Source organism: Nyctereutes procyonoides, unplaced genomic scaffold (assembly GCF_905146905.1).
Source record: "Nyctereutes procyonoides isolate TBG_1078 unplaced genomic scaffold, NYPRO_anot_genome, whole genome shotgun sequence".
NCBI lineage: Eukaryota > Metazoa > Chordata > Mammalia > Carnivora > Canidae > Nyctereutes > Nyctereutes procyonoides.
In genome coordinates this window covers 54,600,825-54,613,721 of record NW_026575125.1, presented here as the reverse complement: position 1 = coordinate 54,613,721, position 12,897 = coordinate 54,600,825, and the positions used below count along the sequence as shown (strand labels likewise).

Genomic DNA, 12,897 nt, shown 5'->3' with positions numbered 1-12,897 from the left:
CTCTCTGTGTGTCTCACGAATGAATGAATAAAATCTTAAAAATAAAAACAGTGATGTGTGTATTGTGGGGAAAACTACAGAGAACATTCACAATTTATGTTATATATTTCCAAAATGTCTACTTCTTTGATAACGTACAAGTTTTGTAATGAGAAAAACGTAAATAATATTGAGATAATGAGAGAGAAAGAGTATTATAGTTTTTTGGAAGCAATAACTTTCACTATTGCCAGGATCTTATGTTCAATGGGAAGAGCCATTGGAGGATTTTGAGTTTAAAGTGGCATTATCACATATTTTACTCATATCATATCTTTATCCATTCACCTATGGATGGACACTGTTACTTTTCATATGTAGGCTGTCAATAATGCTGCAATAAACATAGGGGTGCATAGATCTTTTTGAATTATTGTTTCATTTTCTTTGGGTAAATAATAGTGGAATTACTAGATCATATGGTAATTCTATTTTTAATTTTTTGCAGAACCTTCATACTGTTTTCCAGAGTGGCTGCACCAGTTTACAGTTCCACCAACAGTGCACTTATCATGATGAGTACTGAGTAACATACAGAATTGTTGAATCATTATATTGTCCACCTGAAACTAACATAACACTGCATGTTAATTATCCTGGAATAAAAAAATAAAGTGACATTATCAGATTATGTTCAAGAAAATGACTTTAGAAGCAATTTGGTGTCAAAATCGGGGAGCACCTAATATAGACAAACCAGTTAGAAAGTCATAGTACTTTAGACAACAGATGATGATGAATGTCTTAACTAGGGAAGTGGCACCAGAGGCTTAGAAAGGACGGACAGCTTCGAGGAACACTTTTAAGGTAGAACTGACAGTGGAGATCCCTGGGTGGCTCAACTATTTAGTGTCTGCCTTCGGCCCAGGGCGTGATCCTGGAGACCCGGGATCAAGTCCCACATCAGGCTCCCTGCATGGAACCTGCTTCTCTCTCTCTCTCTCTCATGAATAAATAAATAAAACCTTTTATAAAAAATGTAGAGCTTAAAAAAATGTAGAACTTACAGGAATAAAAAATTGCCAGATGGAGGGGAAGAGAGAATTCAAAGGTGACTGAGTTTCCAAACTTAGGATACTGGATAGGTGGTAATAGAAATGAAGAGCACAGTATAATTGTGCAATCCCAAGCCTATTGTTTTTTCATCCACTTTTTAAAATTAAACCAATATTTATGAGGTTTTACTGTCTATTCAATCTATCCCTCTTCTCCATCCTCACTGTCTTTGGTCTAATGAAATCAGTTTTAGGAAAGGAATACAGATGTTTGCATACAGGAACATGTATGTGAAAAGGAACAGTATGAAGAGTTCTTAGAACAGTGGGCTTGAAACAGCCAAGGGGGTCAGAGAGTAAACATTAAAAACATATTGCAATGAAAAATTTAGGTAATGGGACCAGGAAAGCAAAAAACATTGGGACTGGATATTTAAAGCAGTTATTTATACACACTCTTCAAGTCTCTTAAGTCAGAGACTACGTATCTCCGGTAGCCTCCGCTGAAAAAAAAAATGACAGCAGAGAGATGAAAAATCATTCTTTCTTTTTCTTTCTTATACCAAATAATAGGGGTGGAAAAAAGAGGGAGAATTCTCATGGAGGAATATATAAACAAAACCTAAAATGAGAAAATACACATTCCAAGCTTTTTTTTTTTACATTACCTATTAAATGACGCAGAGGCCAGGATTCTGGAGGTCAGAAACTAAGTGAATCAGCATAAATGAGTGATAAAGCCTGCCCAGACTGTATTCAGAAGCAGACCTATCCAAAGAAGTCAGAATGTTCTGCTTTATACTCAGAGCTCTAAAAACCCATACAAACTCTGCCAATTTAATTTCCACTAAGTCTTACTTCCACCTAATACCTCAGGATCAAGTCAGAAATACTTTAGAAAGTATTTGAGGTGAAAGAACCATTAGATACTATCTAAGACTTTTACCTGAGGTCCAGGGTTCTGTAGACACTCTATGGGGCACCTGGCTGGCTCATTCAGTAGAGTGTGCAATTCTTGATTTCAGGGTCATGAATTGGAGCCCTACATTGAGCATGGAACCTACTTAAAATAAATGAAATGCTATTTATAAAAATAAAATTGTGGTCCCTTTCCTGAAATTAAAGTCCATAGCCATATGTATATTTTTCCAGGGGGAAGGGTCAATCACATCCCTAAAGAGTTCTGTGGGTCCCCAAAATGTTATACCATTAGATTCTCATCCAACAACTTTATTTTACAGATGGAGAAACTCAAACTCAAAAGAGGGAGGAGATTTGCCAGGACATACAGTGAATTAGTGGTAAAGCTGAATCTAGAAACTAAGTTTCTTTCCTCTATTCTTTACACCATGATACATTTACTATCTCAAGAGATCCCATAATTAAGCTTAGTGCAAGTTTTTAATAATTATTACCTTTGCAATGAAAACTCCAGAATCCATAATAGCTTTAATGTGTCTCAACCACCCTGAGCTCTCCAGGCCACTAAGAAATTCACTCATTGTTGGGAGTTTTCAGTTCACAAACTAAGGTAGAGAAGGAAGCAGAGATTGAAATTCATAGTAACCTCACTTTATTCAAGGGAACAAAGTGGATCCTCATTTTATAAATGAGGAAGCTAAGGCATAGAGAGTTTAAATGATATGTTGGAAACCAAACAGTGAGTCAAGGACAAGACTAGGGCTAGACTCTATCATAACCCACAGGTCAGGTATCTGGGGTTTTTTGAGTTGCTTAACTAACCCCCAAGCCCACAGAAATCTCTGGAGAGCTAGAAGACTGACTCAGCATTCATAAGAAAATATCAACATCCCCTCTAATTAGAAAATACATTTTATTATCATCCTAATTCCACCCATTCACCCTAACTCTGCAGGCTCTTTTAAAAAATTTATTTAAATTCAATTAATTAACATATAGTGTATTATTAGTTTCACTTACTCTGCAGGCCCTTAACATCTGTCTCTATTCTCACAATCCTACCTACTTTCTGTAGCCCTGTGCTATCTCAACAGGTTGAAAACAAATCCCCAATTTTCAGGCACTTTGCACTGATTACCTAGCAGAAGGCATTCTTTTGTCTCAAAAATCTGTGAAAAGTCCCTTTTACTCATACTTCTATAGAAATTCTGAGAAAAAAAAGAAAAGAGGAAGAACCCAAGAAGACAAACCCTAATATCCTAAAAATGATACAGATTGAGAGACAGGATCACATAAGAGTCATAAGGGAAAAATTCTGGTAGACAATATAAGTACAAAGTTGAAGAAAAGAGATGAAAAACAGAGTGCACTGAAGAAGACAGTTTTTCAAGATCTCTTCTTTACTGTATTATGGAATCCTGTTTAGTGGGTTTGGGAAAAATGTTCTAGACTCAAGAATCCTGGAAGGCCCCAATCTCACCTTGCCTCTTTTCTCATCCATTATTTTGCAGTAATGGCAAATGACCCCAAATGTCTCTCCTATCAATTCATCTCCTTCACCGTCACATTGACGAAATCATTCTGACTCCTTAGAGTAGATTAGATGTGGTTATGTTAGACGATGAAATAAATCCCAAATTCATTTATACTTATGTTGATCTACCCACTCCTAAACATCAGTCTCTGCAACTCTATAGAGAGAAATGATTTCTACAGCAACTGAACCCAGATAGACTCTACTAAGTTATGAAACTGAACATCTTAGTTCCTCTGCCAGACCAACATTGCATAACTCAGTATTATGTAAACTGGATTCATATTATAATAAAAAAAACCCTTGTCATCTATTGACTCTGCTCACCTGTTGCTTTTACATTTCACCCCAAATCAGGCATGCTTTTTGTGTATATGATAATGTAAGACTATGGTCTCTGGACTAGCCAAGGTGAAATCCCTGTACCTTCCAAGAGGTTCTGCAGGCTGCTCCATATGACATGGATGTTCTCAATGCCCAGTAAACTGAAGTGAATGTTGGCATAGCTGTCTTCATTTTCATACTCTTTCCAAGCTGCTTGGTTGACCATGGCACTCAACTGCAGTAGTTGAGGACATAATAGAGCAAATAGGGTAAATGATGAAAGAATAGGGTTCATCAATAATGTCTCATTCTAAACAGTTTTAAATCTTATCCATTTAAAAAGAAGTTAAATCATGGGCAGCCCAGGTGGCTCAGCAGTTTAGCGCCACCTTCCGCCCAGGGCATGATCCTGGGGATCCGGGATTGAGTCCCACATCAGGCTCCCTGCAGGGAGCCTGCTTCTCCCTCTGCCTGTGTCTCTGCCTCTTTCTCTCTTTCTCTCTCTCTCTCTCTCTCTCTCTCTCTCTCTCTCTCTGTGTGTGTGTGTGTGTCTCATGAATAAATAAATAAAATCTTTAGAAAAAATAAAAAATTAAACTAAGTTAAATCAGACAGGACATATTCTGGAATGGAGAAAATTTCGCTGAATTTTACATCAGCTATCTTAAGGAACAAAATAGTATAGGGAAAGAGAGGGAGATTTAGTGATTCCTGCTTACAAGATATGGCAGCTATGAGGATATCTGATCTGAAGAACTGAAATAATTTTGAACTTCATATCACAAACAATATTTTATTGGCTGAAAAGCCTTTATGCCAAGGAACATGTGAGAGTTCAAAAATCCTTACAGTTGGAAAGCTCTAGAAAGAAATATAAGAGCTTCAGGGCCAATTAATATTAAATAGCTATTCTATAAAAATGTCTAATGCATTACTTCATCAGATAAATAACTCACTCACTGATGAAATTGAAATGGGATACCAAGAACTATTTTAACACTACACTGAGCTTCTGATAATCAGAATATTTCTAGGTTATATGAAGAGTGTTGGTCAGGGTAGAGAATAAAGGTGACTTTCAGATAAGAAATATTAATACATAAACTAAAAAGCAGCCATGATACATTCTATGGTGCTAACCATATTACTAATTAAATAATTTTCTGTTGTCTGGCCTATTTTCTCATTGTCCAGTACTATGCATTTCAGAAGGCAGGAAGAACATGTAAAATGGACAGGGTGTAGTTTTTGTAGTAATAGAAACGAATGCCATTAAAACCTCAAAAGCACAAACTACTCACCTTAACACATGCAAAGAAAAAGAGCCTGTGTGTCAACATACTGTTTTGAATGCAAGATACTTGTTAAAGGGAAAAATATAATCTAAGTTTGATCTCTTATCACACAGACAATGTCACTAAGCTTTCATTAAGTTAATGACAAATGTTAAAGGATATCTGCAGAGGCACAAGTAGCAGCTACCTAGTAGCAAGGAGGTTTACTATGATTGATGGATGCTTCAGCAAATAAAACAGTAATTACAGCAGTCTTTACCTACATCTGGGCAGCACTAGAAAGCCCAACTACTGCAGATAGCTACCTATATCATACCAGGATACACTCTTTGGGAAAATGTTTGGCAAATCTGAGGAACAGCTATCTATTAGCAGCCTAATGTTCAAGCAGTGAAGAGATCTAATATTTACTGAGCCACAAATATGTGCCAGACTCTGCTAGATCCTTTACATATATTATCTAATTTAATCCTCACTACAGCCCATCAAGATAGATGGATAGATAGATAAGATATTATCATTCACATAAAAAATAGGCTCAGGAGGGAGGCTGGGAATATGGCAGAGTAGGAAGAACCTAAGCTTCCCTCATTCCATGGGTGTCACTAGGTAATACTCCGATCAACATAAATAACTCAAAAAATGACCTGAAGACTGACAGAACAACCTCCACAACTAAAGGTAGAGAAGAGGCCACATTGTAGAAGGTAGGAAGAGTGGAGATGTGGTTTGGGAGCAAAATAGACCTTGGCTGTCCACAGTCCACAGGGAACCGGGGGCATGGTGAAGGGTGACAAACAGGCTATCACACCTTGGAGCCCACACGAAGAAGATGAACCCTTATAATATCTGGCTTTGAAAGTGAGAGGTGACAAATTTCATGACAACCACTGGGACTTAAAGCCTAGATTTTAGAAATCAATAAGTTCCCCTCTGGAAGACACCAGAGGGCATTAGGAAATGGAGTCCTCATGCTTAAAGACACAGCAAAAATAACACCCAGGAGAGCTACAGCATGGAAGTAGTAGCTTGAAAAATGCTGGGGCACTGGAGGGAGAATTATTTACACACTTCAGAGGATGGCCTGGAGAGGCAAGGATTGCAGGGAGCTCCATCCAGGAACAAAGGAGCTGGCAGATGCCATTTCACTTCCCTGCCCCTCGCCATAAACACATGGCCACCTGAGAGAACCAATGTGGCACCCGACCTCACTAACTAACTTGCTTTCATCAAGCCCTGTGCCCCCACATTTTGGTGGATACATCCTTTCCAGACACCTTCGCCTCAGTTCCTGAACTGTGAAGCACCTACCCTAGAAGACTCACACACACATCATTTCCCAAACTGCATGTTTTGTGGGACCTCAGTTCCAGGAGCAGAGGCATATATCATTTCACAAGAGATCAACATATAAATTGTTACAATGTGCCCCATGAGCTAGGTACCAAACACAGCTCACAATAGGCATAGAGCCTCTGCAGACAACTGACCTGCAGGGAAAATGTAGCCAGCACTAAAATAGCAGAGCACACGAAACACATAAGAGACACTTCTTCATGCACCAGGTACTGGTGTACAGGGAACACTTCACTGTATGCCACTACAGGACCTCTTCCTCATAAGACCATTATCTTCAAGAACAAGAAACATAACTGAATTTCCTGAGACAAATAAACACAGAGAGAGTTAAATAAAATGACAAGACAGATAATTATGTTGCAAATCAAAGAACAGAAAAAAAAAACAGCAAGAGACCTAAGCAAAACAGATATAAATAATATGCCAGGTAGAGAATTTAAAGTAATGATCATAGAGAATTTCACTTGACTTGAGAACATAGTAGAGGACATCAGTGAGATGATTAACAATGAGATAAGAAAGAACCAAACAGATAAGAATACAATAAATGAAATAAAAAACACACTTGATGAAATAAATACCAGGCTAGAGGAAGCAGAGGAACAAATTAAAGACCTGGAAGAGAGAGTAATGGAAAATAAACAAGATAAACAAATAAGAGAAATAGATTTTTGCAAAATGAGAAAAGGCCTTGGGAATTCAGTGACTCCCTGAAGCATAACATTCACATTAAAGGGATCTCAGATGAAGAGAGAACAAAAAATCCAGGAAGTGTAAGACTATGAGTGTATTTTTCACCAGAAGCTTGGCAGGCCAGAAGAGAGTGAAATGATATATTCAAAATGCTGAAAGGAAAAAAAATCTGCATCCAAGAATACTCTAACCAGCAAGGCTATCATTCAGACTAGAAGGATAGATAAAGAGTTTCTCAGACAAACAAAACTGAAGGAGTTCATGACCACTAAATCACCCCTAAAAGAAATACTAGAGGACTCTGGTTGGAAATCAAAGGCCATAAGTGACAGTATGAAAAGTTGGAAGCAAAAAAGCAGTAAAAATATCTGTATCTGTAAAGTCAGTCAAGGGATTCACAAAACGAAAGCATGTAAAATACAACATCATACTAAAAACTTAGAGGGAGAAAAGTAGAGAATGGATTCAAACTGAAGCTACCAGTAACTTAATATAGACAGCTATATGCAGATGTTATATACAAACCTAATCATAACCATAAATCAAAAACCAGTAATTCATATACAAAGAATCAAAAGAAAGGAATCTACATATATCACTAAAAAAAGCCAAGAAACCATGAAAGAGAGCAGAAAAGGATCATAGAAAAACTATAAAAAAAAACACAAAACAAGAAACAAAATGGCAGTATCTGTCAAAATATTAGTATCTGTCAATAATTGTTTTCAGTGTGACGGGAATAAACACTCTAATCAAAAAACATAGAATGAGAACGTGGATAAACACCATCTATATTCTGTCTACAAGAGTCTCATTTCAAATGTAAAGACACCTGCAGATTGAAAGTGAGGGGATGGAGAAACATTTATCTTGAAAATGAATGTCAGAAGACAGTCAGGGTAGCAATACTTATACTAGACAAACTACACTTTAAAACAAAGACTGTAACAAGAGACAAAGAAGGACACTATACAATAAAAGGACAATCAAACAAAAAGATATAACAGTTATAAATACTGGTGCACCCAACGTAGCAGAACATAAATACATAAAACAATTCATAACAAAAATAAAGGAACTAATCCACACTAATACAATAATAGCAGGAAATGTTTAAAACCCACCTAAATGAGTAGACCAATAATTCAAACAGAAAATCAACAAGTGTGCAATGGCTTAAAAGACACTCTGGAATAGATGGATTTAACAGATAACATTAAAAATGTTCCTTCCTAAAACAGCACAATACAAATTCTTTTCTGGTGCACATGATACATTTTCAAGAATAGACAACCTATTAGGCCACCAAAAAAGTCTCAACAAATTTAGAAAGATCAGAGTTATACCATGCATCTTTAACGACCACAACACTATGAAACTAGAAATCAACCACTAAAAGAAATCTGGAAAGAACACAAATACATGCAGGTTAAATAACATGCCACCAAACAATGAATGGGTCAACCAAGAAATAAAAGAGGTAATAAAAAATTACATGGAAACAAATGAAAATGAAAACAATATAATCAAAATCATTGGGATACAGAAAAATCAGTCTAAGAGGGGAGTTTATAGCAATACAGGGCTACCTGAAGAAACAGGAAACCCCTCAAACAAACAAGCTAACTTTACACCTAAAAGAGTTAGAAAAAGAACAAACAAAATCTGAAGCCGGATATTTCATAGGAAGGAAATAATAAAGACTAAGGCAGAGAAGGAACTAAGATGACAGAGTAATATGAGGACCTTAGGCTTGCCTCATCCCTCAATAACAGGGAGATAAGTATCAAATCATTCTGAATACCCAAGGAATCGATCTGAGGACTGATGGAACAAACTGCACAACTAGAGGGAAAGAGGAGGCCACATCATGGAAGGTAGGAGGTGAAGAGATGCAGTTTTGGGGAGAAACAGATCGTAGGTTCTGCAAAGGTGAGGGAACCCTGCTTGTGAAAAGAGATGAGAGAGAGAAATAGGAAGGCACAGAGTATCAAAAAAGAAAAATAATTCCCCAAAACCACTGACTGGGAAAATGAGAGGGGTTGATTTTTTTAGTTTTTTCCAACCAGCGGGGCTCAAAAATTGAAGATTTAGAAGTCTATGGTATGGCTAGTATAGAACCCCCAGAGCACTGCAGTACTTCTTAGGGAGGGAAGGTAAGTAACCTGTTGGCAGAGGGCATGATCTGTGAATTACCTGAGACACACTAGCAGAGACGGTTCTCCCTTCTTGGAGCACATCTCACAGTGGTGCAGTTGCCTCTCCAGGGAAAAATGAGCCAGTGCCATTTCCCCACCCTACTCCTGAGCATAGGTGCAGAGACAGCAGGTGCACTAACTGGGCACTGGGTTTTTAGTGTGATTTGCTCCAAACCCCATGCTCCTCTGCTCTGGTGTTTCTGTGTCAAACTTGCATCAATACCAGCATGGCAAGACCACTCCCAGAAGACCAGCTCAAGTACCTAACACACTAGGTCAGGTCTATAATGTTTGGAGTTTTAAAACTCAGCCAGTCTGGGAGTTAAGATAGTGGAGAAGTAGGGGGATCTTGGGATTTCCTAGTCTCTTGGACACAGCTGTATTGAGATCACATCACTTGGAACACCCAGGAAATAAATCTAAGGAATGAGATAAGGATCTCCATGGTTGGAGGGAGACACCACGACAGGTGCAAAGAGCATGGAAGTGAACTGGGGGAGAGAAAAATCAATTCCGTGTAGGGGAGGGAACAATTTCCACAGGGAGAGAAAAGGGAAAGAAAGAGAAAGGGATTTTTAAAGGTGCGGTGTTGGGTTCACACAAGACAAAAACTTCTTTGGACCATGGACTGGGAAGCAAGGGATACTGAGTGTCATAGGCTTTTAGCGAACAGTGTGTGGAGCTCAAACTCAAAGATTTTGGAAGTGCAAGACTTTCGTTGGAGTGGAGCTGTGGCATGTACACCTGGAGATAAGGAAGCTGTTGGCCTGGGAGCAAACTGCATCCTTTCTCTCTTGGGTTGCACAAGAAGAGAATGTTCCCCTTCCTGCTGTACATTTGAAAGAAACTATAGTGCCTCTCCAAAGACAAAAGATACTGCAGGCACCAGAAAAATGGTTTTTCATTGGCAAGGGACAGAGGTGCATGCAGAGAGTGGATAACTGGTCACTGCTTTTCATAGTGTCACACCACACATTTCATGCACAAAACAGACATGAAGCTATTTTTCTGAGACAAAGACAACAGACACAGCACAGTGAGGTTCTTCTATAGAAGAGAAACAGGTACAAGTGGTGCAGCCTTCTTTAAGTTTTAGAACTTTGAATTGCATCAGCACTCCAAAGATAAAATGTAGCAAATCTGGCACCAGCATGCTGACATCCCTCACTATTCTGTGAAGGCTTATTCATTTTTTAAAAAGATTTTATTTATTCATGAGAGACACAGAGAGAGAAGCAGAAACACAGGCAGAGGGAGAAGCAGACTCCTTACAGGGAGTCCGATGTGGGACTTGATCTCAGATCCCGGGATCAGGCCCTGAACCAAAGGCAGACTCCCAAACACTGAGCCACCCAGGCGTCCCTGTGAAGCCTTCTTCAGCGGTGGAAGGTGTGAGATTCCCTGTCCAGGGAAAAGAGTAAGGTGGAGCCATTCACTCCCTCACCACAAAAACAATGGAACATCAGAAAACAATAAAGCACCTCCATTATAGGAGTGTGCAGCTTACACCAAACACTGCCTCCCTATGCCTAAGAAGTGAATATTACTGGGGCAGGACTGACTTTGAGCCAGGGTAGTGGGTCTCTCCCCCAGAAGACCAGTACAGGCAGCACTCCACATGCACCAAGTCTAATGATCACAGGCTGCTTCAAAAACTCAGTCACCTGCAGTTCTGGTGGAAATATGAATAGACTTTACTTTTATTTTTCCTTTTTTTTTCTTTTCTTTGGAATCAGGTTTATAGTTTCTTGTTTCATTGCTATTTGGGGTTTTTTAATTTCCTTTCTTCTTTCTTTTGGATTAGGTTTTTTTTTTAATTTTCCTTGTTCCTTTCCTTCCTAATCAGGCTTATGTTTTTTGATTGTCTGGGTTTCTCATTCTCTTCCTTTTTCTCTTTTTGTCTTTTTGTTGGATCAGGCTTTTTTATTCTTCCTCCCCCAAAAAAGCTTATTTTAACAAATAAATCAAAGCACACCTAGCTAAAGGTCCAAACAGCACCTCCCTGCTGCCCCAATGCAAGCACGGAGGAGATCTGCAGGGAACTGGTCAGTGGGAAAGAGCAGCCAAATATCAAAATCACAGAATGTACACCAGAAACACTTCCTGAAGACTAGACCACTCTCTTTCACCATACACAAAGATAAACTCAAAATGGATGAAAGATCTACATGTGAGACAAGAATCCATCAAAATCCTGGAGAACACGGCAGCAACCTCTAAACTCAGCCACAGCAACTACTAGCTAGACACATATCCAGAGGAAACAAAAACAAAAATGATCTATTGGGACTGTCTCAGATTAAAAGCTTTTGCAGAGCAAGGGAAAAAATCAATACCTCTAAAATACAAGGTACAGAATGGTAGAAGATACTTGCAAATATTTTATCAGATAAAGGGCTACTATCCAAAATTTATCAAGAATTATCAAGCTCAACACCCAAAAAACTTAAAAATTCAGTCAAGAAATGGGCAGAATATATTAGCAGACATTATTCAAAGGAAGATAGAGAAATGGATATCAGACACATGAAAAGATGCTCAACATCATTCAGCATCAGGGAAATACAAATCAAAACCACAGAAAGATACTATCATACACCAGTCAGAATGGTTCAAATAAACAAGTCAGAAAAAAAAATATTGGCAAGGATATAGAGAAAAGGGAATCCACTTACACTGTTGGTGCAAAGTGCTGTAGGCACTCTGGACAACAGTATGGGAGTTCCTCAAAAAGTTAAAAACAGAGCTACCATATGACCGGCAATTATACTACTAGGTACTAATCCAAAGGATACAATCATAGAGATTCACATGGGCACATGCACCCCAAAGTTTATACTAGTAATATCAACAATAACCAAAACATGGGAAAGAGCCCAGATGTCTTTTGGTAGATGAAGGGATAAAGAAATTGTGGTATATTTATATAATGGAATAATAGCCATCAAAAAGAATGACATCTTTCCATTTGCAATGACATGGATGGAACCATAGTGTGTTATGCTAAGTAAAATAAATCAGTCAGAGAAAGACAAATACCATATAATTTCACTCATATGAAACTTAAGAAACAAACAGGTGAACAAAGGGGGAAAATAAAGTGGCAAACTATTAAGCTAATTCAGTCTATAAAAAACAAACAGGAGAGGGGTTGCTGGAGAGGAGGTGGGGGATGGTTCAAATGGGTGATTGGTATTAAGGAAGGCACTGTCTGTGATGAGCACTAGGTGTTGTATGGAAGTGATGAATCACTAAATTCTATAGGTGAAATTAATATTGCACTGTATGTTAACTCCAACTGGAATATAAATAAAAAGCATAAAAGAAAAAATAGACTAGAGTAAAAATAAATGATAGAGAAAGTAAATAAACAATAGAATATATCAATGAACCCAAAGGGTGGTTCTTTGAAAAGATCAACAAAATTGCTAAACCTCTAGACAGACTCATAGAAAAGAAAACAAAAGAGAGGCTCCCAAATATACAAAATCACAAATGAGCAAGGAGAAATAACAACCAACATCAGAGAAATACAAACA

The 12,897-nt window shown here is 38.1% G+C and overlaps 1 protein-coding gene across 1 annotated transcript in view; it reads right to left on the bottom strand.

The window, feature by feature from the left end:
- Positions 1–12,897, bottom strand: part of MTMR8 (myotubularin related protein 8) — a 65,672-nt gene that overhangs the window by 51,757 nt on the left and 1,018 nt on the right. The window contains 3 exon segments of the mRNA XM_055338041.1: positions 2,450–2,542; positions 2,544–2,560; positions 3,916–4,048. Coding sequence (XP_055194016.1) covers positions 2,450–2,542; positions 2,544–2,560; positions 3,916–4,048 — 243 coding nt within the window.